Source organism: Mustela nigripes, chromosome 1 (assembly GCF_022355385.1).
Source record: "Mustela nigripes isolate SB6536 chromosome 1, MUSNIG.SB6536, whole genome shotgun sequence".
In the NCBI taxonomy this organism is placed as follows: domain Eukaryota; kingdom Metazoa; phylum Chordata; class Mammalia; order Carnivora; family Mustelidae; genus Mustela; species Mustela nigripes.
In genome coordinates this window covers 203,515,032-203,536,783 of record NC_081557.1, presented here as the reverse complement: position 1 = coordinate 203,536,783, position 21,752 = coordinate 203,515,032, and the positions used below count along the sequence as shown (strand labels likewise).

Below are 21,752 nucleotides of genomic sequence, written 5' to 3'. Positions count from 1 at the left end.
AGAGAGGAGGAAGCAGGCTCCCTGCTTCCTCCTCTCTCTCTGCCTGCCTCTCTGCCTACTTGTGATCTCTGCCTGTCAAATAAATAAATAAAATCTTTAAAAAAAAAAAAAAGAATAGATGGCTTTTCTGAAATGCTTTTTCTCCATCTTTTGTGATCATATCATTATCTTTTAGCCTGCTAATGTGATAAATGGCATCGATGGATATTCAGATGTTAAGTTAACCTAACATTCCTGGGAACCTTACTTGGTCACTAGGTATTATCCTTTTTATGTGCTGTTGGCTTTGATTTACTAAAATTTTGTTAAGAATTTTGCATCTGGTGGTGAGGAATGTCCGACAGCAGTTTTCTTTTCTCTTGATGTCTTTTTCAGGATTGGGTATCAGAGCAAAGCTGAGATCCTGGGGTGAGTTGGGGAGCAGTCCCACTTTTTCAATTTTCCAGAAGAGTATGTAGAGAATGGGTACTATTTTTGCCTTGAATATTAGTTAGAATTCACCAGTGAAGCCATCTGGGCCTAGAGTTTTCATGGGAAGCTTTTAAACTATTGTTTCAGTTTCTTCACTAGACATAGATTTATTCAACTACCCATTTCTTGTTTGGTGAGTGGAGGAGCTTATTCACGTAATCCTGGGTCCCTGCTCTGTCCTCTTGACTTCCCCCTCAGACAGGCTGATGCCAGACAGCTGGGTGTTGGGGTGAGGGGTCCCTCTGCTCCTGGTCTCTGGAGTCCAGGCCAACTGCCCCAAACCCTGCCCCGTGGCTGGCTCCTCGCACCCCGACCAGTGTCAGTTTTCTAGGTGATCTCCGCACTCTCCTGCCTCTGGTCCTTGCTTGCTCTTTGGGTCACCATCCCCTCCCTGTGTGATGCCATTCCTCCCATCCCTGCTACGCTATGTCACACTGTGTGCCTTGGATGAAACTCATGGGGTGCTTTGCCCAGTGGCCTGTCAGGCGCCACGGCTGCATGTCCTTGCCATCCTTGTTTCACAGATTTGAAACAGGCGCTCAGAGCCCCTCAGCAGGGGGAAGTCCTTCTCATTTGTCTGACTCTGTTTGGAGGCCAACTGCAGAACCCTGGGCCTATCCCCAGAGTTCAGCCTCGAGTCTCAGGTCTGTGATATAGTCCATCCTCCTGGCTCCCACACCACCTCCCTTAGGCTGTAGGGTGTGACTCGGGGTCCTTGGCTAGGGGAAGCATACCTGCCCTAGCTTGAGTGAAAATGAGGGGTTGCCAAGAGTTGGAAGGCAGCCGGTCACAGCAGGATACCCTGAGATTTGGAAGGGGACAGCGGGGCTCACGTCCAATCTCCCACATCCTGGGCTCTGTCCTTCAGACTTCTGCCCCTGCCAGGGACCTCTTCTGGCCCCTGCTCCTCAGCGTGGTGTGGCAGCTGTCCAGCCCATCTCTCAGGCACAGCCAGAGCTGGTCCCCTGTAGCAGGGCCCATGCCCCCATCCCAGACTGTGTGTGCCATGTGGATATTCGTGGCTATGGGGGCCACCCTGCCAGACTCTGCAGCTCCTCCTGATGCCCCGCAGCCCCAGCTTTGGGAGGTGTCTCCTAGGAGCTGTCAGGGACAGAGCTGTCGTCTCACAAGTGGACAAAGCTGGACATGATGGTGTGCCAGTGTCTGGGGACACATGGGACCCACCAGGGCAGCTGTGGAAGAAACAGAGAGTCTCCATGGCAACGTGGGAGGCAGCAAGGCATCAAATGCTCCCCAGCATGGGAGGAGGATATGCACCCTGTTTCACAGACCTTCTTTGGGTCCCAGCAGGCTTGGGGTGACTCCAGGCACAATGGACCTGCATGTTGCCAGGCTCTCCATCCCTCTGGACTCTAGGAAGACTGGCCTGGGGGGGGGTCTGTGTCTAGGGAAGTGACTCTGAGGGACACAGGCACACCACTCTGGCCACGGCCACCCTGTCTGTTAGTTGTTGGGCTAAGAGGGCTCAGCAAGGGCCAGGGGCACTGGGCAGTGGGTCTACTGTGTGTCCTCCCTGTTTGGGGAAACCACTCGTCCCTTAAACTTCTTCAGTCCTCGGGGCTCTGCAGAGCATCCTTTAGTGATGAGGGATTCACCAAGGCTTCCTGGCTGTCCCCCACAAGTGTTGTGGGACACTTGAACTCCTGTGTCCTTCTTGATGGATATCATCCATAGTGATGACCAGAAGATATTTCCAGGAAACCTGATCCCAGATCGTGCACCCCCTATGGCTGTGGTGGTCTGCCCCTGCCCCCAAGGGCCCATGTCTGAGTCCTGGCCCTCACCCTGGCCAGGGGGGACCAGACCCCTTCCCAGTGGTGTCGGACAGCCTCACTCCTCCTCAGAACTGGCAGGGAGGGAGCAGTAACCCTAGAACCAGGATGGGGAAGCAGGTGGGCTTCAGCCTGGTGGACTGCAGTGTCTCCCTGCACAAGGGTCTCTCTTAAACGTGCACACACCTGGCATCTCAGTTTTAAACCTTTTCACATAAGAGTAAAACATAACAGGATTCATTGTTAAAGGAATGCACAGATAACAGACAAATAACTGACATCTTTTGAAAAAAACGAGGCTACAGAGTGACTGGTTCTCGAGGTAGGTTTGAAGGGCAAGCGGAGTCAGGCCTGGCTGCCAGTGGGGTCACGGCCAGTCATGACGGGGGCACAGCAGGGCATGGCTGGCTGGGCCATAGTGTGTCACCTCACAGGAGATGCCAGAAGGCAGCTTGGGGCAGGGAGGTTGTGTGCGGCGTGTGTGAGGTGGCTGCTGGTCACAGTCGACCCTCAGTCCTGTCCCTCTGTCCCTGCTGGGTAACTTTGGAGGAGGGTTTGGTCTCGACATCGTGATCTGGGGTGGGCACTGTGCCCGTCCTGACTGTGCACACACATGCACATGCGTTCTCAGGGACATGCACGTGCACGCACAGATGTTCTTGCTCTCATATAGGCACATTCAGACTCGCTAGAGCACATTCACACACACACACATGCACACACACACACATACACACACCTCTGCACTCAAGCCCCCCATAGGAGATTCAGTGGGTGGGGACCCCCCTCCCCACTGGCAGGGCCCCAGGATGCTGAGGGGAGCAAGACTATGCCCTGGGCCCCAGCTTTTGAGGCAGAGGAGGTAGAAGACTTACCTCCCACCCCAAGGGCCACGTGGCCCTATGCCCCCTGCCTTCCGCCCACCTCCAGTCCCATCCTGTGTGCTGGAACATGACCCTCACACATGCTCCTCCCCACTTCGTGTTCCTGTGGCCACCGCACAATTTGTGGGAAGAACGCAGCAGACAAACACGTCCTGGCAGGGCGATTTCCCTAGAGGTTTAAACACTGATTATGAGCTTAGACTCCCTTGAATTGTTCGAGCCATAATTATGTGTTTCGTGGGACTGCCTCTCCAGAATGCCTGGCAAGCTCCAGTGGGCTTCGTTGGCGGGAACCGACCATGTCCTTGGAGCCTGGACAGCGCTGCCTCTGGCCGCCACTCTCTCATGTGCACTAATGCCCTCCACATGTGATCGGCCTTTTCTCCCTGGACCAGTCGGTGGTGATTCTACCGTGCGTTCTGTCTATAGGAACAGTTTCTGGGCCCAGCAGGGCAGAGATGGACCTGGGGTTGGATTGCCGGTTCTGTGCCCAGAATGGTTTCCCCGGGGAAGCAGGACCAAACTAGGGCACACCGGGCTTCAAACAACAGGAAGATCCCACGTCACAGTTCTGGAGGCTGGAAGTCCGAAATCGGGCCATGCTCCTTTTGGAGGCCCCAGGGGAAGGGCCTTATCTCCTGACCTGGCTCCTTGGACTCCCAGCACTCACGGCCATGTGGCCACGTCCCTCGGTCTCCCCTCCATCCACACACAGCCTCCTCTCCTTGTCTCCTCTGCTCCTCTTAGTGGGACCCTTGTCATTGGATTTAGAGCCTGTCCGGGCAGTCCAGTCTCAGGTCCTCGGGTTTGGGGTGGGCACATCTTTTGGGGGCCCTCCCACTCCTCCTTCATGGTGGGGGGCGGGGAGCATTCCAAAGCTGTGAGGCATGAGGAGGTTCTGCTGGTGGCTCCTTTTCCTGAACTCCATCTAGTGTTCCAGAGAGAAAGCGTTCATTCCCACGGGGAGCCCTCTTCTCATTCTCCCCCACATCTAATGAACGCAAACTCTTTGTCCAGCAGGTAAAGATTGGAAGGTCAGTGAGGAGCGGGAGCAGGTGGGGCTGCCTTCAATGTTGGGCGTGCAGCAATGAAAAGAAGAGAGGGTGCTGCCGGGCCAGACTTGCATTCTCCCAGAGTGAGACAGAGTCAGCACACACATGCTAAGTCAGGGTGCTGAGTGTCCCAAGTTGCACAATGCAGGGTAGGGGCAGGAAAAGAGCTGTTGGGGGCAGGGGTCCTGCTTGTGGTCAAGGAAAGGCCTTCCAGCAGAGCATACCAAATAGAGGTGTCTGGGTCTGGGCCCAGTGACATCTATGCAAAGGCCCTGTGGCCAAGAGTGTGTTTGGCTTCTCTGAGATAGCAAGGAGGAAGTCTGAGAAGCATAAGTAAGTGGCAGGTATGGGAAGGGAGGTTGACAGAGAGGGGTCCAGATTCTGTCAGGGCCTATAACCTTCAGTAAGGATTTTTGCTTTTTCTTGGACTGGAAAGCAGGGGTGGAAGATTACAACAGAGGAGGGACATGTTCTGACTTCTGTTTGGAAAGATTCTTTGTTCTGGGCCTTTGGTAATCTTGGTAGGAGCTGCAGCTCCTCAGGGTGTCCCCTGGCATGTCCAGGGGTGTTTAGGCTTGCCAAGTCCTGGGTACTGAGCTCCTCTGAGGCCTCGGGTTCGTCCTGCCTCTGTGAGTCTCTCAGGGCCCGCCCTGTGGGCATGCTGAGCTGGGCAGGGCTCTGCAGGAGCCCTGGGGCCTGGTCTCCAGACAGTCCTCACTTTGTCAGCCTGCTGGCTGGGCAGTACATGGGAAAACGGGGTCCCCCTGTAGATGTGAGTGCCCCTTTGCCTTCAGCCTATATGGTGTCCACAGAGGGTCCAGTGCCCACTGTTGGTCAGCACTCTGTCTAGCAACTGCCTGTGGACAATCAACACCCTTCTGAAGGGGTGGCCCTGGGCAGTGCCCAAACAATGGCCATCCCTCGGGGCCAGGCAGACCCAGACAAGACCCTGGCTCAGGTCCCAGCTGAGACCCCGCTTCTAGTTCCGGTGGTCTCTTCTTTTGCTCCCCTCAGCCCTTCGAAGCTGACTGCCTGCCTAGGATCTGCCTCTGTGTGGAGTTCGGTGTCTCTCTCTCCGCTGACCCCCCCGACCCACACTCGACCAGAGTCTCAGGCTCCATGGCCTCCACTGTGTGGCATCAGAGAGCTTTGGCGTGCAGGCCGCTGCTCCAGTCTCTAGGAAGACATCCCAGCCTCTGGGGTGCCAAGCTGTGGGGCTGGGGCTGCAGAGCTGAACCCCAGGGGCACCCACTCAGTGGCTGACTCCCGCCACAGGCAGGACTGTAGTGCCATCTGCTGCCAGACGCGCTGCCTTTCTCCCCAAAGTCACATGCATTCTGATAACAAAAGTAACCCTTGCTCACAGAAGACACTTGGGAAAAAGATAAACTTCTCCATAGTCCCGCTCCTCAGATAAACTTGGTGGTAATGCCGGGATGGTCTTCCCCATGTCTCACCAGGCACATACGAGGTCTTTAACTTTAGAATACGACCTTTTCACTTAATCTGTCAACGCTTCTAGCATCTGTCCTTCTATAAAGTGGAGATTGTGTGGATGGGACCTAGTTTGTTGAGCCAACCCACTGCTGATGGACATTTACCTTACAAGCTGTTTCCTGAATAGGAGTTTGCGACATGATTACAAGAAAAACCTTCCTTTATTCTTTGAAGTGTACGCTTGACTGGTTCTTAACATGTTTGCAGCTATTCACACATTTTTGTCACCCGATAAAAAAAACCCCATCGTGTCCCTGAGCAGCGGCTCCTTCTCCCCGCCGCCAGCCCCGCTTTCTGTTTCTATCCATCTGTCTGCTCTAGACATTTCAGATAAACGGAGTCACACACTGTGACCTTTCATAAGTTGCTGGGTCACAGCTTCCTGTCTTCCCACTTCCTCCTGATCGTGCTGCACGCACGGCTCTCTTCCTTCTACAGCTGAATAGTGCTTCCCCGTGTGGAAGGACCACGGGTGTTGGCCGGCTTCTCTGTTGATCTACGCTTGGCTTGTGCCCACCTTGGAGCTCTTGAAAATAACGCTGCTGTGAACACCTGTGAGCCGTGTTTGTTTGGGTCCCTGCTCCCAAATCTTCTGGGCAGATCTGTCACTGACTCCGGGGATCGTGAGTGGCAGCAGACATTGCCCATCGTGAAGTCCCCACCCACTTACCTTGCGTGACTCCCTATCCTCGGGGGCCTTGTCCACGGAAACCATGCAGCTCAGGAGGAGACAGCCGTGGTTCGTCATCTGGGTCCCAGCAGAGCAGGGGCACGTCCAGCCACCGCCTGCCGGCCGTGGCTGCTCCACGCTCCAGGGAAACACTTAAAGCTCGTTAACGAATGTTCGTCATGTTTGAGGGCACTGGGCTGGAGGAAGGGGGCCCGTGGAGCCCTGGGGCCCTGTTCAGGCCTGTGTCCCTCTTCCATGGCTGGGGGTGTCTGTGCTTTTCCGTGGCATAAATTAAATTTAAGCATAAATTAAACGTCAGGGACAAGGCTGACGTTAAGCATATATTAAACGTCAGGGACAAGGCTGGAAGGGAAAATGGGGAAATTTTCTTAGATTACAGGATAGAGGAGTAGAGACAGAAGAAAGGAAGGGAGTGATGGAGGAATTGAGCGCTCCCCCCAGGTGGTCCCACTTAGCCGCATCGGAGAATGGAGTGCGTGGTGAGGGCAGGACCCCGTCTTCATAACAGAGTCCCACATGTGGGGGCTTGGAATGACAGAAAATCACCCCCTCACTGTGGAGAGGCCAGAAGTCCGAAATCTGACCAGTCCACCCACCTCCAGACCCGGTGCCGGGTCCTTCCTGCCTCATCCAGCTCCCTCTGCCCACTCAGACTCGTTGGGGCGCCGTGGGGTGCTGGTGACATACTGAAGCCCGGGAATCTTGACTTCCGTGCCACGAGAGTTTAGCTCTCACTTGTGGGCTTTCAGGCTCCAGAAGTCCCTGGCCATGCCCCCCATGCGCCCCATGTTTCCTTCCTCATGCAGTGGCTCCACGGACCAGGCCGGGTTGGAGGCCGCCTCCTCGACCACAAGAGAGAAGATCCGGTCCAGGTTCCATGGCAGCCACGACCTCATCCACCGCCTGTTTGTTTGCATTTCAGGTGCCCAGCTGGGTGTGGGGTGGGGCAGGCGGCACCAGGCTGTGGGGCTCCTGGGGGCTTGCCCACCTGTGTCATTTCTTCATCCCCAGCCCAGGGGCAGGGAAGAGGGCTTCATTCCTCTGCAGGCCCCCCAGCTAGGACTGGGGAACCCATGGCTCCCATGGGGCCTTGGCGGCCTACACGGGGAGGTTCTGTTCAGTTTGTGGTTCAGGCTTAGTGTATCCCGCCTAGTTTTGTTTCCCTCTCTGGGGATGTCTACACCGCCTGTTTGGTCCACCCCCGACCCCCGGGGGTTCAGAGGCACATGAGCTTTTCTTTGGCTCTCTGTTTAATGAACACATTCGTGTGGTTCACAGTATAAAAGTGTGCAGCACTCTCAGGCCTCCCGCATGCCCTTCCCACCCCCACCTTTGAGGGCTGGGCTCCAGCTGGCCTGCTTGGCAGGAGCGAGGCCGTGGCCTGATAATCCTGCAGAATCAGGGTCATGCTGGGGGGGGAAGGGCCCCACGGCCATGGCCAAGCCAGGCCAGGTGGGACCAGGAGGACCTCGGGTGAGTCTGAGCTCTGGTTTGCATAGGTTTGTGTCAGGAGTTGGAGGGACATCATGCCCAGCAGGTGCACAGAGAATCCTCTGGAAACACCGACTGCAGCACTATCCTTGGGATGGGTTGCTGGGCTCCCATTTTGGTGGGATGCCTGCAGCTTCTCCCTCACTTTGCTGTCCCTGGCAGCCGGGGCCACCCCCACAGAGCTAACCCAGCACTGCTTTCCACCGAGAGGGCCCTCATTTTCAGAGAGAGGAGACCTCCCAAGGTCTCTGCAGGGAGGGTGGGGCTAGTGCATTCCTGCTAGGAGGGGGCTGTCTATGTGGTCACCCCTGCCACCAGCCTTCCCTGGACTCTGGAGCTTTGACTATGGCCAAACTGTGGCCCAGGGGCTGGGCAGCCCCCTCTTGCCCTGAAGAACATGTGTCAGTCCCGGGCTGTGAACTCTGGCCAGGATCACCCAGCTCACAGCCCTGAGCCCCCGTAGCTGGTTGGCCTGACCTGCTGTCCGTTTGTCCTTCTCTCCCAGGGGTGGCCGACCAGCTGCAGACGAACTATGCCAGCGACCTGAGGAGTATTCTCAAGACCCTTTTTGAGGTCATGGCTACCAAGCCGGAAACAGATGACAAGGAGAAGTTAAAGAAGGGTGAGTGCCCCCAAGGGCATGTCCGCCCCCCCCCCACCATGCCCCAGGCCACACACTCCCCCTGAGCACATGAGACCCTCCAGAGCCATCCAGCCTGCCTTTCCATGGCCCACCGCCCACACGGAACTACCAGCACTGCCAGGCTCTCCACTACATACCAAGGGGCACAGGTCACAGGCCCCACAGGTGCCCTGGCAGGTTTGCAGGTGCTCCCAGCCTCCACGCACAGGCCTGTGTGTGCAGCACCTCCTGCTGTCCCTGCATGCCCTCCAGCAAGGCTGTTGACTTCTCAAGGCCAGCAGGCTGTGGAGAGGTTGGGGGGTGGGTGCCAGACAGTGAGACCTGGACGTGGCACATCCCAACTGCGTTGACAGTGGGAGCCCAGCCCAGGGTCAAGGAGGGGTCCTAAGGCCCCACCTCATGGGGGGAAGTGGCCGCCTGGGACCTCCCTCACATGTTTAAAGATCCCCACACATCCTAGCACAGACACACACTCACCCTCACACATGCACACACTCTAACTGCACACAAGCTCACACGCACACACTCACAGCTCTCACATGCACACGTGGATGCACACACACACTCTCATGCAAGTGCGCGCGCACGCACATACAGACAGACACACACACACACACACACACACTCCCACATGCATGGGGTGGGGTGGGGCCTCATCCCTGCTGGCCCTCCCCTTGTGCTAGGCTGAGATACCTGTTCTGGGTGAGCTGCCCATCCTCATGGGGCTTCTGGGTGCACGGGGCAGCCTGCCCAACTGGAAAGCCCGCCCCCACCCAGGAGGGCACATCCTGGCTGCAGGTGGGCAAGGAGCAGAGTTAGTCCTGTGTGTTGTCCCCTGCTCTGCCTCCTGGGAGCCGGGCCACCGGGCTCTCCGGGAATTTGGGGCAGGGCTGCTTCTGAAACATCACGACTCAGAAAAGGTAGGTGCCATGGACCAGTCCTGCAAGCAAGGATGGTGGGCTCCTGGCTTCTGGCTCCCAGCCCCCGTCCAGGCCTGGTCCCCCTACTGCCTCGGGGGTCATAGCCCTGGGGGACCTTCCACACACAGACAGTGCAGGGGCTCTGGGGCTGGCGGCCTACAGCAGGGAGCAGCTACAGACCTCAGGGCCCAGAGCACAGCCTGCTGGGGCAGTGCTGACTCACCCCTGTGCTGGGGGACTGTGGCTGGCTTTGGGGGAACTGACCCACTTCTGGTCTCCTGCGGGTGGGCCTAGCAGGGACAGGAGCTTGCCCATCAACCCCACCCCTTCCTCTCTCCCTCCCTCTCTCTTCTAGTCACCCAAAGCCTACGGAGTGCAGCCTTGGAGGACTGTGCGCTGTGCCAGGAGACCCCATCATCCTCTGAACTGGCCGCCAAGAGCAGAGATGGGGACTTGGAAGGTGTGTGTGAGGTCTGCGCCAGGCCCCAAGGTGCTGCATGCTGGGCAGGGAGTGAGGAGCCTGTCTGGACTGGCCGCCTCTTTGTCTGGACCCAGAACCCATGAAGGCTCTGTTTCTCCAACTGGTGGTCCCTTCCCAGAGGCCCTCTGGGCCTGCAGTTGCCCCTAGGGTGAGCGCATGGACCCCCTTAGCCAAGGCCTTTGGCTGTGGCCAGAGGTGGCTGAGCCCACCTGCACCCACCTGCCCACAGAAAGGGCCTCACGTGGCAGCTATCTGGCACCTTTTTCATAGGGGACTGCACTGTCTGGTCAAATGGGAGTCCCAAGCCCCTTCTCCCTTTTCAGACTGGAGGTCAGGCCTGCTGGGGGCCCGGTGGCTTAGTGATCAGGGAGGGAGCCTCCCGGGAAGGCTGGGGGCACTAGCCACCCTTCTGTGGAGAAGGGGTTGCCCACGAGTTTTGAAGGGGCTGGATGCCTAAGAGAGGAGTGACAATGGATGGAGGCAGAAAGGCCTGGCCAGGTGTCAAACAGGATCAGGGCCGAGGAGGCCAAAGCTGACCCCGCCATAGGCCAGAGGTCATAGCACTCCTGGTGCACCTGGCCTGCTGGCTGACCCTGCAGGTCCCTGGCTCAAGGCCTTCCTGGTGTACCCCAGTCCCCTAGGGGTGACTGAGGCTGTGGGGTTGGGGTGTCAAGAGCAGCACAAGCTCCTCACCTCTACCTTTCCAAAAACCATGCACAAGGGTATCTGTCATAGGAACTTGGAGCCCCTCTGCTCAGAAGTGACTGTAATGAGCTGCGAGCTGCAAGGTCTGGCATTGCCCAGTGCACAGGAGTGCATCTGGCCTTATGTGCCTGTGCTTAGGGCTAAAGTTGTCATCCAGGAGTTCCCTGGGGCCAGCCTAGGATTCGACACGGAGTGGAGGATGGGGGCAAGCACAAGATATGGCCTCCCTGCAGGGTGGGGGTGAGCTGACTGGGCCCAGAATGGAAGGCCGAAGAGCTGGGTAGGAGGCAGTTTGGGGTCTGTGCAAGCTAGCAGGAAGAGGGGCAGATTCTCCAGGGTGGGCAGGAGGCCAGGAAACCCCAGGCCCTTCCGAGTTCTGTTTGGAGGCCCTGAGGGTGGGGCTTAGGGACACAGGACAGTGTCCACTTGAGCATCAGGCTTGGGGGTTATGTGAGGCTGCAAGGTCCACCTCTGAGCACACACTGTAGTCTGAGGAGGGATCCGAGCTGCTCTTTTCCCCAGGCCATGGATGCTGGCCTCGGGGCCTGGCAAACCACAGTCAGTTTGTTGCCCCAAATGGGAGGACAGTGCCTGTCTCAATGCGTTTGGGAGCCCGCTTCTCCCCGTGCTGACATGCCTCCCGAATTCCAGAGCAAACCTCCAGAGGCTTCCATCAGCCAGGGCCAGGAGAAGTCAGCTGGGACAGGGCCCACATGCATGGAAGGGGGGGGTGGCCTCTGGCCTGAGCCTGGCCTGCAGACGTGTCAGAGAGGGGATGGCTGGGGGTCTCCCTGGGCCTCTAGGACCCCAAGAGTCTGAAAACCGCCCTGGATGGGCAAGGCTGGGGGTGTCTGAGGCCCCCACAGGGTGCACCTAGAGCTGCGCTGGGGGGTCAATCTCTTCTTTTCTCAGCTACCACCTCTGCCCAAGGGGTCTGCCAGGCTGGGTACTGACAGAGAGAAGATAGGGAGAAGACCATCTGGGTGGACACTCCCAACCCACATCCTGAGTGCTGGTGGCCTGGCCGGTGGCACAGCACAGTTTGTCGCTGGGGGCTGGTGCACAGGCGCCGTCGGTGAGGCCAGCGGTTTCCTGAGACCGTAGCCAGCAGCGGGAGTCCAGGGACTGTGGGGAGAGAAGGAGGGCAGCCCGCCATCACTGCTGCAGGTCTCCCTTTGGCTGACCTCATTCCCACTGTCCCAGATCCACCGGAATGGGTCCCCGACGAGGCGTGTGGCTTCTGCACAGCCTGCAAAGCGCCCTTCACTGTCATCCGCCGGAAGCACCACTGTCGCAGCTGCGGGAAGGTGAGCGGTCCGGTTGGTGGAGGGCGTCCCTGTGATCCGGGACAGGCTCTGGGCCTTCCCCTGGGCTGCGCGGAGGTTCTGGAGGCCAGGACAGAAGCCCTGGGGACCTGACAAGGCCTCTGAGGTCTTTGTGCAGGGGTCCCTGAGCCCTGGGCCCTGCTCTGACCTGGTCCCCAGGAGTTGAGGCCCCCAGTTCCCCCACAGCCTGGGTCCCCAATGGTGTTGTCCCTAGCCACTGCAGAGCTGGTGGTGCAGGAAAAGAGGGTGGGAGTGGTGCCCGAACCCCCTGCATGAGCCTGGCCTCCTGGGACGGTGACCCAGGCCAGGTTTTTCTGGAGGTCCCGGCAGCACTTGCACAGGGAGGTCGTGGGAAGCGCCCCGCAGCAGGCACAGGGTTGAGGGCTGTGGAGGCCCGGGGCTCACTGCCCACGCGGCCCACCCCTCCACCACAGATCTTCTGCTCGCGCTGTTCCTCGCACTCAGCGCCGCTGCCACGCTATGGGCAGGTGAAACCAGTGCGCGTGTGCACGCACTGCTACGTGTTCCACGTCACGCCCTTCTACAGCGACAGGGCGGCCATCTGACTCGCCCCACACCTCGCAGCTGCCAGGGCCCTGCGACTCCCGAGCAGCCGCTGGCCGCACCGGGATCGCTTCGCACCTCTTCAAGCGCTGCCGCCACGGAGGTGCTGCTGGCCGCCCCGCGCCCCCGCCCCCATCCCTGCTGATACCCGTGGGTCCCCATTCTCCCCCCACACGGAGGGCCCACGTCAGGGGTCAGCAGGAGTTCCGGCAGTGGGGTGGCTGTCTGGGCGGGGGTGGGCACTCCGGTTCCCAGGTCCCGCCCCCATCCCTCCGAGAGGCTGCCACGAGGCCCAGCCACAGTAGAAGGCCCCTTCAGAGCTTGCCCTTGATCAGGGAAATGGGGTCACACCTGCGGCCAAATCCTGGGCAGATGGGGTGCACCTCTAGGAGAGGGGTCAGGTCTCAGTTCCCTGGGCACTTACCCTTCTTTCTCCCCACCTGGAGCCTGCAGCTGCCTCCTCACTCCCCAGTGCACCTGTCCCTGCTTCCCTTCCGGACCTTGGCCAAACAACAGACATCTGGGTTATTCTCAGAGGGGGAGGTGCAGATGCACTGCCAGCCCCTCTAGGCCCGCAGGCACCCACTGCCCTCGGGTGCCTGCCTGCTGATGGGATGGGGGGCAAACAGCCGCCTGCACAGCGCTGAGACCCAGGTCCCCAGGTTCTCAGGCCCCGGGCTCCCAGGGCAGAGGACAGCCGCCCACCCACTGCCACCACCCCCTTCCCTCTGTTCCCCCCACCCACCCCCGGACCCCAGGCTGAGGCAGCCAGCCGCCCCGCACCAGACAGCTCAGGCTGAAACCTCAGGCTTCATGCAGTGACGGCTGCAGCTCTGTTTTTAGAGAGATGGCACACGACTGCTTCTTTTATAAGAAAATCCAGCTACTGCGGTATAGTGGGCGCACATGCACAGAGACGGCTTCTTGGGTATACAATGGAGGGAATATTATGTATTGAGATGATTTTTATTTTCTAAATGCTGTAATTCGAAGCCATTTCCATAAATCTCTTTAAGGATTGCAGACACTGGTTTCTGATGTGAATGCAGACTTCTTTTTCTGTCTGGGAGGCAAAGGTGTTCTTGCTAATACACATTCTCTCCTAGAAAGCTCGGGATGTCTGCACTCTTGTGACGGATGAAGGGCTCCCACCAGTCTTTAGGAAAGGGATGACCAGCCTGTCCCACTCCCCAAAAGCCCCATCCCATGCCCTGCCTATTTGTCCAGCCCCTTGTCTCATGTGTCCTCAGCTCTGACCGCTAGCCTGTATGTTTGTGTCGGAGGGGGGCTTCTCCACCCTGGTCCAGGGCTGGGCCACCTATGCCTTCTGGAGTGCCCTGGGGAGAATGCAGGCCGCCAGGCTGCACCTTGGGGTTACCATGGCAATGGTGTCTTCCTCTGCTTTTGGAGGCTAATCCCTTGGGAACTGGGTGCCCAGTCCCTTGGAATGGGGGAATAGCTGGGAGGAACCCAGTGGCCACCAGATCCACTTTCTTTCTGAGAGGTAAAAGAGTGTTTAGAATTTGAAGGCTCCCTAGGAGCAGTCCTGAGTCTTTCAGGAGCAGAATAGAAGGGGTATCAGGCTGCCCACCTGGACAAAGTTCGTCCCACCCCTGTGGGTGGCTGTAGCTGATGTTGCCGGCTGGACAGTGGTGCCTTCTGGAAGGTCATGTGCTGGCAGGGGACGGGGAAGGCAGCCCGTGCTGCCACTGACCAGGAAGTCAGCCTCTTACAGGAGAAGCCTCTATGGAGAGACCCTGTAGGGTCCCCATTCCTCTCCTCAACAGGCACCCACAGTTGTCACCTTCCAGACTTAAGATGTGACAGGCCCTCCTCATCTGCCAGGTCAGGCTGGGAGGAGTGGAGACCCAAGAAAGAGGGTCTGCCTGCCCTTGGCACAGACAGGGCCGCTCTCCAAAGGGAGAGGCCTAGGCCCCAGGGACACAAGGGAGCTCTGCATGTGGCCAGGAGCCAGGAGGCCCTGCATGTCAGACTTGGCCTGCCTTTGTGCACCCCCACACCCGGCTGCCCTGCAGGGAGGTCTTGGACCACGGAAGCTGCCAGTGAGGGTAACTAGCTGTAGCGTTTGTTCAGGAATGAAGACGGTACTGAATCATTAGACTTTCCATGCTAAACCAGGGACGTATGGTCACTCTACCCTTCTAGGGCTAGCCACACTCTAAGGGCAGAGCCAAGACATGGTGGGCAGGGATGAGTCCAACACAAGAGTTTTCCACTCAGGAAGGTTCTAGGAATGACCTGCTGCCTGCCACAATAGGGGCTCAGGATTGGGAATCCCTGGGGGAAGGGACAGGGAGAGAGCCAAGAGCTCCAGGTTTGGAATCAGCCTTGCAAGCTGGTCTTGGGCCTCGAGCACACTAGCCTTCCTGAGGCTCCCATTCCCCTTTGTCACCATTGCTGTGGTATTCCCACTGCTGTTTTCTAAGCACTCTACTCCCCTCGACACTCCCCCTGACACTCCCCTGTGGGGCAGGATCCCTATGTCAGGTAGAGAAACTGAGGCTCACGGAAGTTAGTAGGCGGTGGCCACAGCGGAAACAGAGTGCCCCAAGACAGCCACACCCGCTGTGCCTGAAGAGCCACTTCTAAAGGCCACTCTGGGGACAGGGGCACCACCAGTCTCAGAGCGCCCACCACACCCCTGTCTGGCATCCAGAGGAAGGCTGGGGGGCTGCCAGGAAGCGGGCACACCTGGGTCTGTCTTGCCTGCCTCACCCCTCTCGGGCTCGCTCAGGCCCTGGGGAGAAGGCCTTGTATGCTCCCCAACACTGCCACCGCTGGCTTCCTGGCAGCAGGCAGGGGCCCTAGGCCTGGCTGGGCCCCGCAGGTACTCAGGACCCGGATGCAGCCTGCCGGTGACCGAGTCAGAGGATGGACAGTGAGAACTGGGAGCACCCAGTGCTCTCTGTACCCACGGGACTTCAGGAATCCCTAGAGCAGGGAGAGCCACCATACTCAGCCTCGGGGCTGGGGGGTGGCATGGGGGTGGGAAGAAAGGGGACACCCTGTCCACTCCTTCCTCCTCTCGCCATAGGTTCAGCTTTGTCCAGAGCCCCCCCACCAACTCCCACACCCACACCCTGGCCTCTGGAGGGGCCCTGCTGCCCGCCCCCACTGGTGGCATCTGTCCCCACAGACATGTCCAGATACAGCCCACCTATCTTCAGGCCTGGACCACCTCTCCCAGACCACAGGTGGGCAGCCCCGGGCACCAGCTGTGCGGCCCTGGGGTGGGGTGGGAGCACCAAGAACAGGGCCATTTAGAGTCCTGGATGCTGAGGAAGGTGACGGGACAATATCTCCAGGAGGTCCCTGGCAGGAGTGGGATGGGGCGCTCCCTTTCTCCTGGGGCTGACAATGGGGCTAAGGATGGGGCTCCCTCCAGGGTCCTCACTACAGCCCATGATGGCCACCAGGGAGCGCCCATCCCACAGCCTGCTCTTCCTGCAGGTCTAGCCTGGGGTGGGGCGGTGGGGTGGGCACTGTGGCCACTGGAAAGCTGCTTGCAGCAGCTAGGGGGCTGGGGGCCAGCAAGTACGACACACAGGACAAACCCCATCTCAGATCCGTCTGGGAGTGGGGAGGAGGCGTCCTGCTTGGAGCTGGACACCTCAAACCTCCAGGGCTGGGACTGGGGACTGATAGTCCCTGCTCTTACGGTTCCCTGGACTCTGCATTGGGAGCTGGGGGGAAGGTGAGCAGGACCCAAAGGGCCTGCCCCTGCTGCTTCCCTGACCCAGAGTCCTGGAGGCGGTTAGCTCCTCAGAGGCCACTCCTCCAGGTGGCCCTCCCAGACAGCAGCATCACACCCACCTCCCAGGCTCACACACATCCTCAAAGCACAGTCTGGGGGCTCTTTGCAGTGGTCAGGGCAAAACTCTCAGGGCCTCTCCTGCAGAGAGGGGAGGGGCAGAGCCCAGCACCAAGCAGTTAATCAAAGGGGACGTCACCCCGAAGACTTAAAAACACAAGCATGGCTCTGTCTTCTGCTGCTGTGCTCAGGGCGCCCCAGGGCTAGAGTCTGCCCCAGAGCTGGGCAAAGATGGGCACCCAGATGCCCCAGACCTTCCCTGCCCTTGGGGGCCTGCAGGTCCAGAGTAGGGACACGTGCACTGGCGAAGCTGGCTGGGCCTTGGGGGTGAGGGGGTATCTGTGGAGAATGAGGTGTCAGAATGCCCCCAAGGGTGTGAGCAATGGGGGTACTCCTGGCAAGGGCGGAGCACATACAGCAGCTCAACTGGGTCACTCCAGACACCAAATTCCAGCTTTGTCCTGAGGGCACTGGGGAGTCATGGGAGAGTTCTGAGCAGAGCAGGGCACAGTCAGAATTGTGGTTGGGACACCTCACAGGGGGATGGGTGGGTGGGACAGAGGCCAGGGTCCCATCAGAGGTGATAACACGCCTCCCATCACACAGGGCCCTGCCGGGCTGTGTGGATGGAGGTCTGGGAGGCCCCAGTGTCCTCCGGAGGCAGCTTGGCCCACACTTGCCAGAGCCCAACCCTATGAGTCTAGAAGCTGCTAGATGACCTGGAGCCCAGGGGTGGGGGCTGGGGCTGGGTTTCCTGGGCTCGGACCCTCAGGGCCTCCAACCTAAGACTAGAAGATCTCCACCCTAAGACCATGTGTAGCAGCCAGGTACAGTTTAGAAGGCCTGGAAGAGGTGGGGAACAAGCCAGAAAGGCCTAGGGCAGAGAACCCAAGAAGGTGGTACAGGGAGAGGGGTTTTTGGTGTGAGCCTCAAGGTTCCTACTGTTTGTGGGAGGGAGACCTGCCCATCTATTCCAGATGTACTCTCCCTCAGACAACAGGGCTCACAGCCATCAGGGGCCTGGAAGCAGCAGCAGGGCTAACCCCTGCCCCACCTGGGCCCGAAAACGAATGAGGTCGCTGGCCCCGAGCCATCAGTTTTCCACCCTCTGGCTCAACACCACAGCAAATGCCTGGGTCTATACCACATCCCACCCTCAGACCTTTTTTTTTTTCTCACTATAAACTTTAAAAAAATATATTGTTTTTGGATATCTTGGTTACAAAAAAAAATTTCATTTAATTTACAATTGTTTAAGTGTCTAGGGTCATCAAGCATAGCGGGAAAACTTGTAAAGTGAAAAATCTAGTCCAAAGACTGTTCACAAATACAATAAACTATTTTCTTATTTTAAGTTTAAAAATAACATTGACAGGGGCGCCTGGGTGGCTCAGTGGGTTAAAACCTCTGCCTTCGGCTCAGGTCATGGTCTCAGGGTCCTGGGATCGAGCCCCGCATTGGGTTCTCTGCTCAGTGGGTTAAAACCTCTGCCTTCGGCTCAGGTCATGGTCTCAGGGTCCTGGGATCGAGCCCCGCATTGGGTTCTCTGCTCAGTGGGTTAAAACCTCTGCCTTCGGCTCAGGTCATGGTCTCAGGGTCCTGGGATCGAGCCCCGCATTGGGTTCTCTGCTCAGTGGGTTAAAACCTCTGCCTTCGGCTCAGGTCATGGTCTCAGGGTCCTGGGATCGAGCCCCGCATTGGGTTCTCTGCTCAGTGGGTTAAAACCTCTGCCTTCGGCTCAGGTCATGGTCTCAGGGTCCTGGGATCGAGCCCCGCATTGGGTTCTCTGCTCAGTGGGTTAAAACCTCTGCCTTCGGCTCAGGTCATGGTCTCAGGGTCCTGGGATCGAGCCCCGCATTGGGTTCTCTGCTCAGTGGGTTAAAACCTCTGCCTTCGGCTCAGGTCATGGTCTCAGGGTCCTGGGATCGAGCCCCGCATTGGGTTCTCTGCTCAGTGGGTTAAAACCTCTGCCTTCGGCTCAGGTCATGGTCTCAGGGTCCTGGGATCGAGCCCCGCATTGGGTTCTCTGCTCAGTGGGTTAAAACCTCTGCCTTCGGCTCAGGTCATGGTCTCAGGGTCCTGGGATCGAGCCCCGCATTGGGTTCTCTGCTCAGTGGGTTAAAACCTCTGCCTTCGGCTCAGGTCATGGTCTCAGGGTCCTGGGATCGAGCCCCGCATTGGGTTCTCTGCTCAGTGGGTTAAAACCTCTGCCTTCGGCTCAGGTCATGGTCTCAGGGTCCTGGGATCGAGCCCCGCATTGGGTTCTCTGCTCAGTGGGTTAAAACCTCTGCCTTCGGCTCAGGTCATGGTCTCAGGGTCCTGGGATCGAGCCCCGCATTGGGTTCTCTGCTCAGTGGGTTAAAACCTCTGCCTTCGGCTCAGGTCATGGTCTCAGGGTCCTGGGATCGAGCCCCGCATTGGGTTCTCTGCTCAGTGGGTTAAAACCTCTGCCTTCGGCTCAGGTCATGGTCTCAGGGTCCTGGGATCGAGCCCCGCATTGGGTTCTCTGCTCAGTGGGTTAAAACCTCTGCCTTCGGCTCAGGTCATGGTCTCAGGGTCCTGGGATCGAGCCCCGCATTGGGTTCTCTGCTCAGTGGGGAGCCTGCTTCCCCAGCACCCCCACCTCCACCCCTGCCTGCCTCTCTGTCTACTTGTGATCTCTGTTTCTCTGCCAGGTAAATAAATAAAATCTTTTTAAAAAATAACATTGACATTGTGTTAGCTCTGCACACATTTAATTATATCTTCATGCATCTTGATATCATCGCTATCCCCTTACTGTATTCTGGAGACCGTTTTCTCCTGAGTGCTAAGCTTTGTAGAAGGCCCCAGACGCTCAGAGGCCGGGCCTGGTGCCCATGCCTGGCTGGCTTGGGCAGCTGCCACTCCAGTCCAGTCCAGTTCGACGGGGACTCTGATGCTGGCCGTGGTGACCTGGCAGGCCCTGCCCCTTGTCTCCGTGTGTAGGGCCAACGGTTAGAGGCACTTGCCTATCAGGGATGATGTTCGTATCCCTGCCACTTTCGGGGCATTCCTTTGTGCCCTGCCCACTGCTGCCTGGGTCTTTCCATGGATCCTTCTTTCACCCCAAAGCCACCCCGAAGGTACTGTCTGCTTTTATAGCTGAGAAACAGGCTGAGAGAGGCTAAAGTGAGCTGGCCAAGGTCTCGTGGCCAGACTAGAATTCAGGGACGATTTGGGGGAGGGATGCAGGGACAAAAGTCCCCTGGACTCCCCTCTGGTGCTGGTGCACACTGGACATCTCAGGGCAGGGGAGCCAAGGCTTCTGGGAGGCTGGCTGTCCTGCTGGGCTGGACCTGGTCCTTGGATGACCCCAGGCCACGCTCTTTGTCCCCCCACACCACGGTCCCAGAACCTGCCTGCTGGGACGTAACCAAACATGGCCTCTCCCCCACTACACCTGCCATGGGTCAGGTAAAGGCAGGCTGTGGGCTGTCCAGGCAAGCAGGCAGCCCCTCACTCCCAGAATGCTGGCGCTGTGTACCCAGGTAGGAGCAAGGAGTTCACCCCAGGGACGGAGTAGGCAAGGAGAAGGTGAAGCCAGGGGTGGGGCATCCTGGAAGCAGGAGGAGGAGACTTTGGAGAAAGAAGGGCCTTGAACACCTTGTCCTGAGGGCAAGGTGTGTGTGTGGGGGGGTGCTTCCTGGTGCCCTGCTGGGAGCCGTGGGTATGTCCCCAAGGTTGTGAGGTGGAGGTGAAACTCTGGGTCCAGAGAAAGGGAGCCAGGGCCCAGTAGGTGTGGAGGAGGCTAGGAAGCAGCTTTCTAGAGGTTTCTTTCCCTCTGATGTCCTTAGGGCCTTAAATCCCCTCGTGGTATCCTAGGGGTGGGGAGTAAGTCTGCCTTTACTGAGCTCCTGGGCCAGAAATCCTCATGCCATCCCCTCAATACTGCAAGAGGTGGATACTCCCATCCTCCTTTTATAGCCAGGGGAGCTGAGGCTAGGGTGAGGGTGGGGGAGGAAACCAAGAAAGGTGGGCAGAGGGGGCCTTCCAGCCAAATTGGGACATCCCTTCTGGATTCAGGCCCCACTCCTTCTCTTAGAGTCCCTATCTGGAGCTCTGGGATGGACCGGGCTCCTCTAAAGGACAGGCAGGGGAAAGAATCTGTGGGATGGCACAGTGACGGACATGTGCACTGGTGCAAGAGGGATGCACAGTGGAGGGCCCCTGCAGTGGGGATGCTTGGAGGGTGCTCTGGAGTGGGGAGCAGGAGAGGTCTATGCCCCTCTTGGGCTCTAAATGGAGACAGAGGGGCCCTAAGAGGTCTGCGTCCTTCCTCAGGGCCATGGACTTGGGCTGGTTCCCGCTGGGACAAGGCCCTGTGCCGCAGCGGGGCAGGAAGGGCTGGGCAGGCATGAGAGAGGGGTAGGTGAGGTGGCAGCTGGCCTAGCCTGGGCTCAGGGAAGCCTCCCTGGAGCAGGTGACACAGCCCCGTTGGAGACCTGCCCTACAGAGCCGGGCTAGGGGTGGCACAGGTCCTGGGCAGCTTTGGACCCTGGGCCAGCCAGCTGTATCTCTGCTCCCTGCCATCCCCTGCCCCCGCAACATACCCGAGGAGGGCACATTGACACTTGTGGGTGTGGAGCCTTGGCTGGCCCCAAAGATCAGCACCACCCCACCCCTGTTCGTCCCCCACCCACCCACCCACCCACAGGCCCCAACCTTGCACCTTAGTGTCTTCCCTGGGGGGCTGTCTGGCTCACAAGGCTCCTCCCTCATTGTCCCCTAGGCCTGGGGTCCTGAGGCCTCTGCCCACACCAGGCCCTGGCCCTCCTGCCCAGCCCCTAGTTCACGGCCGACTTCTCCCCTTGCTCCCACACACTGCTAGCCCTCCAGTGCCACCAACACTCACAGGCACTGTTAGGCCCCTGGTGTTGCTGGGAGAGGGGACCCTAAAACAGCCTAGCTGCAGATGGAGGCAAGGTGGGGCCGCCCTCTTTTCTCTCAGGCTGGGGTGCATTGTGCATGTGTTCCCGTGGTCACACCTGAGTGCTTGCTCTGCGGGCTGAGACACACAGCAGCCTTCATGCCTCCTGGCAGTTTGTAGGGTGGGCCTTTGGCAGGTATCATGGACAAGCTGCCAGCTCTAGGACTGGGGCAGCAACCTACCCTTCACATAAGCAGGGATGAAGGGACTCTGCCACTGAGGGTGAGGGATGCAGGGACAGAAGTCCCTTAGGATTCCCCTCTGGTGGGCATCTGCAAAATGCTGACCACCAGCTGGTGAGCCTGGGGTCCTGCTTCCTATACCCCTGAACTCTGCAAGCCTCTGTGCCCCCAGAACTGGCACCTTCCTTTACCCTGTGCAGCATGATCCAGGGCTCTGTCCTGGATCGTGAGGCAGGAGCAAGAAGGGCTGGGGTTCCTGTCAAGGGGTTGTCT

At 58.6% G+C, this 21,752-nt stretch overlaps 1 protein-coding gene across 3 annotated transcripts in view; it reads left to right on the top strand.

The window, feature by feature from the left end:
* ZFYVE28 (zinc finger FYVE-type containing 28) overlaps nt 1–13,540 on the top strand; it is a 102,558-nt gene extending 89,018 nt beyond the window's left edge. For 2 of the 3 annotated variants that reach the window (XM_059379578.1, XM_059379568.1), the window contains exons 9-14: nt 376–408; nt 7,195–7,310; nt 8,385–8,501; nt 9,798–9,902; nt 11,832–11,935; nt 12,388–13,540. In XM_059379578.1, coding sequence (XP_059235561.1) covers nt 376–408; nt 7,195–7,310; nt 8,385–8,501; nt 9,798–9,902; nt 11,832–11,935; nt 12,388–12,519 — 607 coding nt within the window. In that variant the 3' untranslated portion in view covers nt 12,520–13,540. The remainder of the gene's footprint in view (nt 1–375; nt 409–7,194; nt 7,311–8,384; nt 8,502–9,797; nt 9,903–11,831; nt 11,936–12,387) is intronic. The other variant, XM_059379588.1, reaches the window with a different exon arrangement.
* Nucleotides 13,541–21,752: the final 8,212 nt, after the last annotated feature.